Source organism: Crocodylus porosus, unplaced genomic scaffold (genome assembly GCF_001723895.1).
Source record: "Crocodylus porosus isolate Cpor-Errol unplaced genomic scaffold, CroPor_comp1, whole genome shotgun sequence".
Lineage (NCBI taxonomy): Eukaryota > Metazoa > Chordata > Crocodylia > Crocodylidae > Crocodylus > Crocodylus porosus.
Genome location: NW_017728949.1, coordinates 6,399,313 through 6,414,453, shown reverse-complemented (window position 1 = coordinate 6,414,453; position 15,141 = coordinate 6,399,313). Strand labels below are relative to the sequence as shown.

Below are 15,141 nucleotides of genomic sequence, written 5' to 3'. Positions count from 1 at the left end.
ATCCTCATTGGGATTACCTTCCTTTGGGCTTGGAGGATCGTCTCCTTAAGGAGCGACCACTCTGCTTGGACACCTGGCTCCCCTCCCCTCCGGGACCTCAGCGCTTCTCCAACTATCCTCCTTAGCTCGTTGAAGTTTCCCCTTCTAAAATCTAGGGCTGCTGCCTTACTGCATGCCTTTGCCACATTGGGCTGGATGGTGAATTCCAGCAGGCGATGATTGCTGTCGCCCAGGTGGTCGAGCACCTGCAGCCCCCTCACCAGGTCATCACCCGTGGCCAGCACTAGGTCCAACAAGGCTTCTCCCCTGGTGGGGCTGTACACCTCCTGGGTTAGATGGAGGTCCTGCACTCTGTCCAAGAACCTACGTGAGCGTTCAGACCTGGCTCACTGTTCTTCCCCGTAGATGTCTGGGAAGTTCAGGTCCCTCATGACTACCACATCCTTAGCCTTCACTACCTCTGTGAGCTGGCCCATGTAAATCACTTATTGGATTGATATTGGCTGATATGGCTGTTTAATATATCACCTATCAGTGTTGGCCAAGAAAATCTTTATCAGTGCATCCCTACTTGTGTATTGAAACTTATATTAAACTATAACTCTGACAAGGCTGGATAAAGAAAATCTTTACTGATATCTATTGGAGGCAAATTATGTTATTTTCTGAAGTAGGCAACTATTGTAAATGGATGAAAGAGTAGCTGTAAGAACTGGAAAGTCTCTGTGCACCAACAGCACTCTTCCCATAATACTTCAGCAAGAAGCACAGCTGTACCTCATAAACTCATCAAGGGAACGCAGAGAGAAAATATTCTGCTCCCCTTCACGTTTCTTTTAAAACTCATAGAGAACAGGCCATAGTCCAGGGCTGGGCAAAATACAGCCCACGGGCTGGATCCAGCCTGTGGAGGAACTTTGTTCAGCCCACAGCAGGTCCTGCTTGGCCCAGTTGCCATCCAGCCTGTGGTGTGTCCTGCCGCCCCAGGCACACAACAGGGCTGGAGTGGTTCCAAGCATGGCCCCCCTGCAAGTAAATGTCAACCCACACCTGCTCCAGACCCACCTCAACTGGAGCGGACCAGCTTCAGCCCCACCAGGTCCCGCACACAGAGCCCTGACCCTGGCTCGCCCCGTGCCCACTCCAGACCTGCCCACCCACAATGAGCAGTGGTGGCGATGGTGGTAACTGCAATGGCAGCTGGGCAGAAGCTGCTGCTGGGCATGGGGGAAAAGCAGCCACCTCCCCCTCACCACTGCCAGGCCCTTCTTGCTGCAGCTACCATGCCCAGGCTGCCCTGCGGCTCTTCTCTGCCGTAGTCACCACTGCCACCTCTGGGCCACCCCACAGGGCAGCTGTGGCAGTGGAGAGGAGCCACAGGACAGCCCAGGCACAAGCTCCAGGCTGCTGCAGCAAGAAGGACCTGGCAGTGGCAAGAGGGAGGCAACCACTTTTCTCATATGACCAGCAGCAACTTCTGCCCAGCCACATCCACTGCTCATCGTGGCTGGGCTGGTGTGGAGCAGGTACAGGGCAGGCCAGGGCCAGAGCTGTGCACGTGGGTCCCAGCTAGTCCACAGCTGGTCCGCCCCAGCCAGGGCTAGTCCAGAGTGGGTTCAGGGTGGGTCGGGGCCCAGGCTGGGGCTGTGCGTTGAACTGTTGCTGGGCACGGGTGGCGGTGGGGAGCCACAGGGCACACAGGCTCCCAGAAGTTAAGGGATGGCGCTGACCAGCCCACAACAACTTTCCAAAACTGCCTATGTGGCCCAAATAATTGCCCGCACCTGCCATATTCTCTCCATGAGGACAGACGACTGGGAACAGGCTGAACATTTATACACATACACTGCATTTGTACATGTAAACAGTCTTTAAAACCCAATTTGTAAATTATCTTGCACTGATCAGTGCTAATTTGTAAGAATGGGAATATATGCCTAGGACCATGGTCAGCCAGAATGAGGATGATAGCACTACTTTCTACAGAACTTGTTCAAAATATTTTTTAATATACACTTACTACCTCACTACCTTTCCAGACAGAAAATTCATTACCCTGAAATGAACTACAAGCAAAATAGGGGAAAAAACAGAGGGAATAATAACAAAGAAAGAAAAGAAAGATCAAATGAGTTGCGTTAAGCTCAGAGAAATACCAAGAAAAATTAGCAGAAGAAGCAGAGATTAAAAAAATTAACCTAATAAAAACATATTTACTGTATATTATAATTTTTCAGTCCAAACAAATATAAGAGTCGCACTGTGCTTGCTAAATTAGAGCCCATGTCTGGATCTTGGGTGTTTCACAGGGGCCAAAAGTATTGTAGCTAAACCCAAAAATTCCTCTGAAAGTGATGGACAATGTATGTAGTGCAGGGCCAGCACCATCATTTCACATGGTACAATATGAGCTTTCCCTATGGCATCCTCATTCTCCTGCAAGTGAGTGGAGGGATCATATCCTTAATTATCCCTGCCTGGGAAGGTTAGCACTGCCCCTAGGCTCTCCTACCCTTTCACATCAGAGAGCAGAGGGCCAGAACAAGGTATTCTGCCCCAATTAATTCCAGCAGTGTAGTTGAGTAGATAAGAATGGTTACACAAGTATGTTTATATACCCACTGTATATTCTGGAAAGGGTCTTTGTGCTGCCCTATGCAAGTGGATCCCAGAATACCTTGAAAGTGTGTTATTACTCAAAAAATGTCTGAGTCTACCAATACATTGCATAGGTAACTTCCATAAAGATGCAGAGCATGCCATAACATGGATCTACGAATTCCTTCCAAATTTCTACTGGTTAAATTTTATGTTAGAATATTTACGTATTTGCATTTTTCTCTTGTTTTTTAATGTCCTGTCTACTCAGTAGTGTATATTTGTGTATTTGTGGCTCTGAGCCTTTCCAGTTTGACTATATATAACAAAATAGTGCAGAAATACTCAATATTTTCAATGATTTCTCCTATAGAGTTTTTTCCTCAAATTATGGGCTGCTTTACATTAACTCAATTTATGAGATACTTCATTTGTTTTATGTACTATATTTGTGTTCATTGAAACTGTGAATGACACGATGCATGACACTAAGTACTATAGTAAACAAATAAAGAAAAAGACTAAATATTATTTTCTCCATGCTATGGGATTTATTCTGCATTGAGCTGCACAACAAAATGTCACTGACTTCACTGCAGTTGCAATGAAAGCAGAGCTTGACACAATCTTACTGTTGCATTCATGACTATTTACCAGCCCCACAACAGTAAGTTAACTGGTAAGGAAAAAAAATTAGGAGAAAATATAAAATGCACAAAATCATCCCAATTATATGAGTAACACAAAAACGTGTTTTCATGAAATGTCTTTACTGTAAATAAATCATAACTGAATGAAAATGTATGCATGCTGCAGTTCTCACAAATTTCTGTCTTGGCCCAAAGGAAAAGATGTGATGCAAAAAATAAAAGCCTAATAAGCATTTTACTTCTGCTTTGATCAAGACTTGAAATGGTCTTGAATAATTTGTATTACTGCTAATAATCCTTATGCTAAATACTTTTTATTTTTCTAGGCAAGTCTAGAATTACTTGAGAACAGAAGGTCATAAAAGCAGTAGAATGTTCTTGCTGCTGACAAAAAGAAAATTCTAAACAATTATTTGAACACCTGGAGAAAGAAACTATTTTATTTAGACCCTTATCAGGAAGCGATGACCTCATGAATACTGAAAAACCTTTATTTCTCCCTCCCCCCAACCCTTGGAATAGAAGTTCTCTTTATACATCAATTCTGTCTTTTTTAGCTCATTCTCAGGATAGTCTATTTCGTTAGTAATTTTAACAAATATAAAACTGACCTTTATGTCTGTAATTCACATGTATGGTCTTGGTATTACACGAAATGTACTAACATGGAAAACACTGCAACAGCAAGTAACCCATAGGGATTACATAATTCTTTATCATTTAAGAATCTGACAGAAAAAAGATGGGTACATTTCAACTAACTTTTAATGAGTTGCATTAAATGAGTTATATAATCTATTAAATAACATATGACTCTTAAACTAATCATGCTGCAGTCACAAGAGACACCTACATGAGTAAAATGTGACTCAATGTCTAAATATAGACCTTAAAGAGAAAAACCTGAAACCATTTAGACATGCAAGAATATTTTCCTTTAAGAAGCTATCATATCACAAAGAAGGATACAGAACGAATGGTATCCTAAACCATAAGCATGTATGATAATTGCATAAATATCAGAGAGGTAAAGTCAACAAGTTTAGCTCAAACCTCGTTTTCTGTTTCTAGAACATGTTTGCTGCAAAACCAATTCATTACTCATTACATGCATGAGTATCATATGTAGTGGGAATTCTGTTAAGCATTTTTCATGGCTCGCATTTAGAAAAATGTGGAATCACATTAGTACACATTTTTAAACGAAAAATGTATATTCACTTTTTTCTGTTACATTCCTGAATATTTGTATCTTCCATGTGCTGTGCTTATCACATTGCCCACTTGTGGCAGCTAATATCAACGCAGGGTTTTTTTTATTGATCAAAGCTTGATTAAATTTAAGTATTAAGCAGTGACTCATGTGGAAAGCTCCTTCACAGTTCTGAGTTCCCCCAGAGAGTGAATTTGTGGCAGCTGCAAACTTTGAGACAATGCCAAGAACAAATTTGCGGTTTCTTAGATAGGAATACTTTTTGAATAGCAGTCCAAGCAATCTTTCTGAAGAGAAATTGTAAAATTATTTTTCAATCATTTAACAGCTGCTTGTTGTATATATTTTCACTCTAATGGAGGCCACCGTCAATGTTCAATATAATGTTCTAAAACAATCAATTCAAATGATATATTGTCAAAAACCACAATGATACTTACGGCATCTACAAGGTTAACCACAGACTTTGCAAAGTTGTTTGTGTACGCATGGGAAGAACGATGTTTTTTGAACTAAAAGAAAATATTAAAAAGATGTTAGTCACTATTTGAACGATTACTAGCAATTTATTATTTGTTTCAGCAAGAATGGAGAACGAATAACCTTATCAAGTGCTTAGAAAGAAATTAAAACAACAGCTTTTACAAATCACAGCAGGCCTCTTCACTTCTATGCATTTATGGAATTTTATGAAAGCCTGTGCTTGCTCAGTAATATTTCACATATACAAAAGACACATTTTAGTAAAAGATTTATTTAACTACAAAAGTTGTAGTGTCTAGAAAAAAATTCTCAACCCATGGAGTGGGTCACAAGAATATATGAAAAGGTCATGAACAAACTAAAAATGGATCAACAAACTTTAAAAAAGGATTCTCCTTTAAAGGAGAAAAATATGGGAAACCATGGATTTTCCCTTGCAGACAGGTAGAGTTCCAGCCTGCAACGGGCTGCTTGGGCCCCCCCCTGCCCCACACACCCACCTCTTGCCCCACACACTTGGGACCTGGGGACTGGGACAGTGGGTTGGGAGTGGGGGGCACTGGGTCGGGACTGGCCATCAATGTTTACAAATGGGTCCTGGTACAAAAAAGGTTAAGAACCACTGATCTAGAAAGTGTTTCAAAACCTTTTAAGAGTTTAGTCAAAAAGTTTTTTTGTTAAGACACAATTAATCTCTTCCTAGGGTTTATAAATAAGAGTTCAGAATTAGGAAGATGTTGGGTCTGATTGACAGTGGATTGAATCCTAACTATTTGACCACTACTACGGACCAATAGCTACAGGGGTGGGTAAAATGTGTCCCGCGGGCTGGATGTGGTCCGCCAGGCCATTCTATCTGGCTCACAGGGCTCCTAAAAGATTTAGAAAATTAATATTTATCTACTCCTGGCTGCTTGACCTGTGGCCCTCGATGACTCGCCAAAACTCAGTAAGTGGCCTTCCGCCTGAAATAAATGCCCGTCCCTGAGCTACACCCTGCATTCTGGCACTACAGGAAAGCCAACCTTCCATCACCTCTCCAACTGGGCTTCATACTAAACCATCCTCTTACAGCACATTTAAATGTGGCATGAAACTTTCACTGCTACCAGAACTGGGTATATGCAGAAAGGTGAAAGGGGCAAAACCTATTTTTTCTATAAGTAGTCTATGATGTGATAAAAAAGTTTGTGTTTAAGTACAGAAAAAGGAAGTTGTGTATTTTTATAAGAAAGGCAGACATTTATATGTGCCTTAACTTTTCAGTTTTCTGATTTCCTTTGTTTGTATTGAGTATGTGCAGCCCTAACCATCTCTATGAATCTAATATATGTGTAACTTTCTACACACAGGCCTATCAATCTCTTTTGCCAACAAATTAAACTTGCCAAAGAAGGTCGCTGTGGTATTTAAATATGACATTGTAACTGAAAAAAAAATTGCAATACAATCTACAAAGAAAAAAAGGTAAGTCTAAAATGTCATGGAAAATGAACTCCAAAACTGCAGAGAAAAACTAACTGAAGCTTTTCCATGAAACAATATAATCTGCTTTTGATTTCATGGAATCAGGTTGCACAGGAAGTCTTATTTGCCATCCTTCTCAAGCATAGTTTCTAGTTTCTAGCATGGTAGACTTGATGTGAAAGCTTCCTCAAAACAAGAGGGTTCATATGCATATATAACTCTAAGCAAGTCAGTACTGATATTCTCTTATAGTCACATACTTAATTATCTAAATCAGGGTCAGAAAACATAAGGACTCTCTGGACTCCTACAGATATTCACAGAGCTACTTGTAAAGGACATTTGAAAATTACAGATGGTTTACATTTTTAGACAGTTGGTCACTTATACTTGTACCTCTCAAGTTGGAAATTTAATTTAAAAAAAATCCATGAAAGCTTGTCAACCACATTATTTTGCTGGATGCCAATTTTTCCTTTCCTTTAAACAGAATCTATTTTTGTATCATCCCGATGAACTCCACTATGAACTTGCAAATTATCACGATTATACATCTTGTACAAGGTGATAAACCACATGAATCACTGCTGATCCTGTGGCCCCCATGTCCGTCTACTCTTAATACCTACCTTTCTTAATGACCTAACATGGCCATATTCCGTACAGCATCAGAGTCTGCAGGGGACACCCTCTTTGTAACTGTTCTGTTGCAAAGGTCCTCAAGCAGCCTGATCAGGAGACTTAACTGTATGCACCAGGTACTGCACATCTACCATAGGTTTTTGTTTTTTCCTTTGTTACTAGCACATGATATTGTAATCTTAATAGGCTGAATATGTATTTCAAGTGTATTTGCATTTTGTTTTTCAGGAAACTATTGAAATACTATGAGAAACATTGCTAGAACATTGTATAACTACAAAAAAGTCCCAGAAATAGAAATTAAAATGCATACGATTGTCTAAAAACTAAGCAATGAAAATAATGTATTCACCTGGGCTTTTATTATTACAAGGAGTAAAAGTTTAAGTGAAATATGAAAATTATATTAAAACTTTAGCTACTTAACAAGACATGATATAATACAATACCTGAATTATAAGGGGACTCTTTTAGAATCTAACTGCAGCAGAAATGTGCCCTCTCCTGGTAAGTAAAGAATCCCAAATATATGCTTATCAGCTCCAGATTGTGCAATTCTCACTCACATTGCTGAACACATATTTAGTTAGACAGCATCATTAGATAGTCAAAAACAATACTATGTTCTATGTAACTGACAAAAAGAAAATTATTTTGAATGATTATGGGTCAATGTTCTAATAGATAGAGTCCAAGAGGAGCTTAAGTTGGTGTCTACTATAGACCACCATATCACACTACAGCAGGGGTTCTCAACTATTTTAGACTCAAGCCATTCCTTGGAAAATACAGATCTTAGTTTGTACTTGTTTTTTGACTACAGAAAAATAATAGAGCCATTATGTCGCAAAGAACTCAGGAAGACCACAACAGGTCAGAATGGTTTTGACACTGGATTCCTATTTGAAATCACTAGTAGACATGTATCAGTGTCCCCGCACTGAAAAATGGTGGTGGGGTGCTTCAACTAAAGCTCGTTCAATGAGTTTTAGTTCAACTGCCCCCACCATCATTTTTCAGCACAGGGATACTGATACATGTGATGCTCCAGGCGCTTTAATTAGAGCAGATTTTGGAGCCACTCTAATTAAAGCACCTCCCTCCTCCCCCTGAAGCATGTGTATAAATGCCCTTAAGGCCCAAATCAAACCCTCCTACTGAAAAAAAGACAACAGGGCCAAAGTGAAGGGGAAAAAAAATCCATGGTTTCAGGATTAGACAGTTTCTATTATGTAATGGTCAGGTGTGGACAGAGAATGAGCAGGGTAAGCATAAGATTTAGTGGGAGTTGTCCTCCCACCTACTGTCATCCTGCAGCCTATAGTATTTTTCCAAGGATTTTAAAGTATCTGTTTAGCAGCCCAACTCTTTTACACCACCCAGTAGGCGCCTCCTTTCTGATTTAATTTTCTAAACAGGAATCTAAGGAAATTTTGCCACAATCTCATTTAGCATAATTAGTGTAACTAATAACATTTAAGTAGTAAATATTAGCTGGTTTAATTTTTTGTTTTCCCTTTTTTCCACATTTCTCCTCCAGGTAAAGAATAAAGAAGAAAAGGATTCTTTATAAATGTCAAACAACTTGCTTAATTCCCAATTTCATTATCCCATCTATTTACAAGCATGGATTTACCTGAAAAAATAGAGACTGTTTAACATGCATGCCTTGCTGGCCAAAAGTCAAAGTTAATTACTTTTAAGTTTAGTCTTACTAGACTTTATTACTTCCTTTATTCTTTCCAAGATAGGTTTTTATTTCTTTTTTAGAATCTTACAAGTTAACAACATATTAATTTTATATGTACAATTGATGTATATATTGTAGAGTAAGGTTTTTAAAATGTTCTAAAAACATGAGGTACTGTAAAAATCTCAGTTATCACTGAAATTTGTTGTTGTGATGGTCTACAGTTTGTTTTGCAGCATCACTTTAGGAAGAGATGATGTATAAACTGTTCTACCTCAGAAGTAGTCCTGGAGGTATTGTGCCTTAAGTCCTTGGAGGCATGTTATCACCTCCTTCCTTCTTTTGTCTTTGATTTGTAAGAAGTACATTTTTAGAGAATAAAAAGAATGCAGATTACTTCTCATTTTGCACCTGGCTACCTAATCTTGTCATTGAAAGTGGAAGTGGAATCTCTGACTCTAACCACCCCAAAAATGTATGCTAGTGGGTTCATCTACACATTCATTAATATGTCTTTGCACATTAAGTTTAGTACCTCTAATATGAGATACTACATAATGGCACATTAGCCCATGCTAAAGGTGAACAGGTTTTTTTGTGACAATGTGCAGTAGACTAATTCTACTGCACATCAGGGCATTAGTATGATTTTTGCCATGATGCACTATTACGCAGTAGAATAGGTTACTGCACATTACGGCATCTCATGTAGACGCACCCGTTGTGGAGGTACTCAGATACAAATACACAAACCAAGACAGAATGAATGAAGCCTGAGCTCTAATTACATTAATAGGAAGAATGTCTTTGTATCCTTACCATTTTATGGTCATTTACAATCATGAGCTCCAAATATTTCATCTCGTCCAAAACACCACGAGATGCCTGTTGAATTTAAAAATTCACAGTGAAAAATGACATTATGTGACAGCGAGTGAGAGAGGAATTTTGAAAATTGACCTATCTAGTAGCGGTGGAAGAGCCAGGTTTGTGTTCCTCATTGGATTCAATGGAAATATGCACACAAATGTTACTCAATGGGTGCATCTAGATGTGATGCTACTGCGCAGTAGTAATGAGGTACTGTGCAGTAAGCGTCACCAGGCAACCATGCTGGGATGCTACTGCACAACAACACCAGTTACTACACAGTCATTTAGTACTTGGTTATGTAAGTACTAAATAACCATTTAGTAACAATTGCGTAGTGGGCATCTCATATAGATGTACCCAGTGTGAATGAGGCTGTAAAGAGCAGGTTCAGATTGTAAAAGGACAAACAGTCATAATTCCATTGACTTCAAAGGAGTCACAGTGATTTACATCAGCAGATGAGCTGAATCATTTCAATTGGAATAAGTTAATAGAAAATCTTTTTGTCTGGGGTTTACAGGAAAAGCTACTCTTGCCATAATATTTGGTATTTTTGAAAGACCCAAAAATAATTTAAAACATGAGTATCCTGGGCTCTATTGTGCTATTTACTACATATTTTAAATGGGTGGCTCTTCAAATTTCCATAAATCTGGAAAATGGCATGAAAAAATGGATCTCATTTGGGTATAAATTAACTTCAATAAAAATTAGAGACCCACATGCAGAGTGAACCACAGAGGTATAGATAAAATATATTCTAAACAGATATATCTATAGTGATTATAACATACGTGGGTCTACCTGTGTTTATTTTCTTTAAACAACCCAATTTTCAATTGCACATTTGTGGCTTGTGTCTCTGGATAAATTACTTAATGAGCTACACACACATAAAAAAGATTATCTACAATATAATCAGACTTCATTCAGATTTTTGCCCACAACAGTTTAAGCTTGTAAGGATCACTGAACTTTCAATTCTACTTTGACTGTCAAATTTCTATTTATACTATATGTGGTAATGCTGTCAGTATAAACTGCTACCATCTACTTTGTTGTGCACATTCAGTTTAATTCAAATATGTCAACATACGTATAATGTATGAAGAACATCTATTTTCAACTTTCCGGAAAGTCAAAAGGTAGTTTTCTGATGAGGACACAGTCACATATAATTAAATAATTTTAAAATATACGCAACACTACAGGGTATAAGTTAGTGCCAAACTTACACTCACAGCCCTCTTTCTTCTCCTTCTCCTCAACCACTGTAATTCAGGTAAGAAGGGCCATTCGGAACTAGAGTCAGCCTCTGTGGTAAACAAAACATTCAAATAATTCACAATTTTTTCAGAAGAACATATAATTAATTATAAATATGAAAACTGTGCACAGAAATACATATAGCAGTCTGGGATGGCAAAATTTAAGGTTAAATGTTTTGTGATGTTCTAAGAACACTCCAAAGTATTTGAAAAGATGATTTAGAAATCCTTGTGATGCGGACATTAAATCCAATACAAAACAGATGAAGACCACCAAACTCACAAATATTCTTTCTTAAAAGTTAAATGAAAAGTGTTCTTTAAAACCCATAACTTTTAACTATCCCACATGTCATGGATTTAGATTAAAACTAAACATGCATTATATAGGGAGCTGAAGGGGCTGAGACCTCTTTGGTATAAAAATTGCAGCTGATAAAAGTATTAATAATGAAATCAACTGTTATCTACTAAAAGAAAACTAAACAGAAGTTTTGACAGGCAAAAACATTTTCAATTTAATTTTGACTATTCTGACATTCAATTGCGTGATTATCAACTCGATATAAAAATGTCATGTTAACGTTTTCAGACTATTCTAAAAGTTCAGTGGTTCAATATAAACTCAGTTAACCTGAAGTCTGTACTGTTAATATTACAACAGAAATTACTGCCATTACTGAAAAATGTACAATGTAAATGTTACATACCAAGGTCCTTTAGTTGCTTAGAGGTTTGTGCTCCTACAGTTCTCTGAATGATGTGCGGCCTACCTGTGCTTTTCTGAAACAAACAGTATGTGAAACCATTTTCATCTTTATAACAAATGAAAAGCAGGATTGACATTTTTTTTTTCCTGGAAAAAGAACAAGAATTAATGGTATCCAGTGATGGTACCAAGTTAGGCTCCCCACTTATGTTGTGTATTATGCAATTACCAGGTTAGTTGCACAATTAATTTAGATTGCCTAGATGTGCAAATTAATTATCATGGCTTAAACAGGCCCAACTAGATATGAAGTTACAGCTGGAAAATGTGTAATAACTTTATAACTGGCTTCTATCAAGCTTTAATTTGCAAATGCAGCCAATGTCCCTATGGCTGGGAGCCCTGTAAGCTGATGTGGGTTGCAGCTGCGGGGGCAACCCATGCACCCCTGTGCCTGGAGATTGCAGTTGAGGAGGTGGTCCAGCCACAGGGGTGCCTGGGGAACCCCCACAGCTGGGATACCGCCTCAACCGAGGTTTCCCAGCCATGGGGACCGTTGGGGCATCCCCACAGGTGGCATGGCAGAAAGCACAACAGTATGGATCATGCATCAGATCCTATCATACCTTTAAAGTACTTGCCCAGGAAACGAAGACCTGCGTCCAATCCCTTGACAACCATTTGACAACCACTCAAACACGTTTCTAGTTTCCCCCAAAAAAACTTTAGGTGGAAGCTAAGCATCTATCTGCTCAAACTGAGGCAGTTCTGGATATACACAGGACTGCAAGCATAAGTGCCCCAAAGAACTTGCAGGGTGAATGAGAAGCCACAAAGAGTTTTAGGTGCTTCTAGTTTTAGCAACTGAGCAGAAGTTTTTTAGCTGCCAATTTTGGACTTAGGTCCAAACATTTACATCCTGTTTTCAGACCCATCAGGATATGAACAAATATATATTTTAGCCACTTTAAAAGGGGAAGGGGATTAGAAGCATGGAGCAGTTGTTAAGGTGTAATTTATATCCTCAGGCACCTGTAGCAATACAAGTGAGTTAAATTACTTTGACTCTGACCCATGAACGGCATGTGCTCCTGGCAGCTGGTGGGATATGGCTCCGCTGGTGGCAGCAGGAGAACGGCGGCAGTGAGCAGGGAGCTCCTGCAGATGCCACCAGCGGTGGGGGGGGGCACCACAGGCAGCGGCCAGGGGCAATTGTGGACCTATTTGTGGTGGTGTCGGCGGCAGGGTGGCAAGTGGTGACCGCCCACAGGGGGTGCACCGCCATGCTCAGGGGATGTACATGCTCCTGTCTGCACCCCCTACACATTGCCCCTAGTCTGACCCTGGATGAAATAGTTAAGGTTTACTCCATTTGTACTGCTACAGGATCATGCAAATGTAACAGCTACATCATAACAGCGTGTATCAGTGTCCTCTGATATGGCACCCTGGGATTCCTTACAATCCTTTTAAGAGTGATGCACAATAGTAGGTGTGCAACTAACTCCACAACATTCACAAGATAAACCTAAAGATTTCAAATAGGAATCAATAATACCAAAAACATTTGACCTTCTGTGGTCCTTGTGAGTTCTTTGCAGCAGAGGAATTTTTCTATTATTTTTCTGCAGTCAAAAAACAAGTGAAAACTAAGAGCTGGCATTTTCCAAGAAGTGCCTTGAGTCTAATGAGAGGTGTTTTGAGTCTAAAAGAGTTGAGAATCACTTATAAAGAATCCTGCTCTTCCACCATCATCAAGATAAAGACATGCCTGGTATACTCAGTGGGTGCATCTACACATTCAATAATATGCTGTACTTACTGCGCATTAAGTTTAGTACTTGCATAACCAAGTACTAAATTAATGCACAGTACCTAGTGCTACTGTGCAGAATTAGGCTACTGAGCAGTTAGCGTCTCATGTAGACACACTCAGTATGGATTACAAAGACTAACTTCCTAACTGCACTGAAATGCAATAGATTGAATCAGTGGGTCTCAACCTTTTTATACTCAAGACGCTCCTTGGAAAATGCTCTCTCTTACCTTACAATAGTTTTTTGACTACAGAAAAATAATAGAAATTCTTCTGCTGCAAAGAACTCAGAAAGACCGTAACAGATCAGAATGTTTCGATATTATGAACTCCTATTGGAAATCTCTGGGTTTACCTTGTGAATCATGTGGAAGTATTCGCACACCTAAAAGTACTAATATTGCATGGCACTCTTGAAAGGTTCTCACAGCACCCCAGGGTGCTGAGATACCAGGGTTGAGAATCATTGGATTAAGTAGTAAGATCCATGTCTCTTTCAACATGATTACTGCACAGTGTATTAAATCTTAAATAGTCCAATATAGGAAAATATGTTGGAGTTTTCTCCTTTTTAAGGACTGATGTACCTCAAAATACCACATTTTAACAGAAATCCCCTCTTCTGTCACTTCCTCAGCTGAGTTAGCCAATGCAAAGAAATGCTTTTCAAAGGGAAAAATGTCATTTCTGTGCAACTCCCATATGTTTGTGTTGAACACTGAAGTAATAAAACAAAAATCCAAATAATGAAATGCATACAGTAAATAGAAAGTAGTTTCATATAGTCCCTTCCATACTTAAACTATCCCATAGTTGTTAACTAAGCAATGAGTGTGATAGTAATTATATATTTTAGACACCTTAGGTATTATGCACAAAGAATGATATTTTGAAAAGCAAAGCTGGCATTGAAGAGTCTAGCTTGCTCTGCATTAGTTGGATGGATATCCAAGTTACCTGCTATCTGAGGAACTCACCTTCAGAATAGCTAGTTCAAACCCACACGTAATAGGGCTAACAGAAACGTAGTGGGATTTGTCCCATGACTGGGCAGTTAGCTTTAGGGGCTATAGGCTTTACAGGAGGGATAGAGAAGGAAGGAAAGGTGGGGGTGTGGCGCTCTATGTCAAGGAGCACTACACATCCTCTGCCAGCAGAATGGGGTTAGACGAAGGGCAGGCTGAAGTGCTCTGGGTCAAGATTCAAGGTGGCTGTGGGGAGAGCGATTTGACAGTGGAGGTCTACTACAGACCCCCCAACCAAGGGGAGGAGCTGGACTGGGAATTTTCGGGCCAGCTTGCAGAGGCACTTGAGGCAAGGGATGTAGTGGTCATGGGTGATTTTAATTACCCGGACATCTGCTGGGAGGAACAGTCAGCCAGGATGGACCATTCCAGGAGGTTCCTGGCTGAGATACAGGACCTCCATTTAATTCAGGAGGTCCACAGTCCCACCAGAGAAAATGTCCTGTTGGACCTGGTCCTGGCCACAGGTGATGACCCGGTAAGGGGCCTCCAGGTTCTTGACCACCTGGGCGATAGCGATCATCGCTTGCTGAAATTCACCATCCGGCGCAGGGTGTCAAGGGCCTGCAGCAAGATGGTAGCCCTAGACTTTAGGAGGGCCAACTTCAACAAGTTGAGGAGACTAGTGGGAGAGGCGCTGGGGTCCTTGAGGGCAGGGGAACTCAGTGTCCAGGACGAGTGGTCGTTCCTTAAGGAAACGATACTCA

At 39.9% G+C, this 15,141-nt stretch overlaps 1 protein-coding gene across 5 annotated transcripts in view; it reads right to left on the bottom strand.

Moving 5' to 3' along the window:
• ADAM23 (ADAM metallopeptidase domain 23) overlaps positions 1–15,141 on the bottom strand; it is a 199,573-nt gene that overhangs the window by 69,854 nt on the left and 114,578 nt on the right. For all 5 annotated transcript variants that reach the window (XR_002104497.1, XM_019554063.1, XM_019554062.1 and 2 more), the window contains exons 7-10: positions 11,595–11,667; positions 10,852–10,931; positions 9,563–9,628; positions 4,902–4,973 (exon numbers count right to left, since the gene is read on the bottom strand). Coding sequence is in view for 4 of the 5 variants with exons in the window: in XM_019554063.1 (XP_019409608.1) it covers positions 4,902–4,973; positions 9,563–9,628; positions 10,852–10,931; positions 11,595–11,667 (291 nt within the window). In the remaining variant the exon portion in view is untranslated. The remainder of the gene's footprint in view (positions 1–4,901; positions 4,974–9,562; positions 9,629–10,851; positions 10,932–11,594; positions 11,668–15,141) is intronic.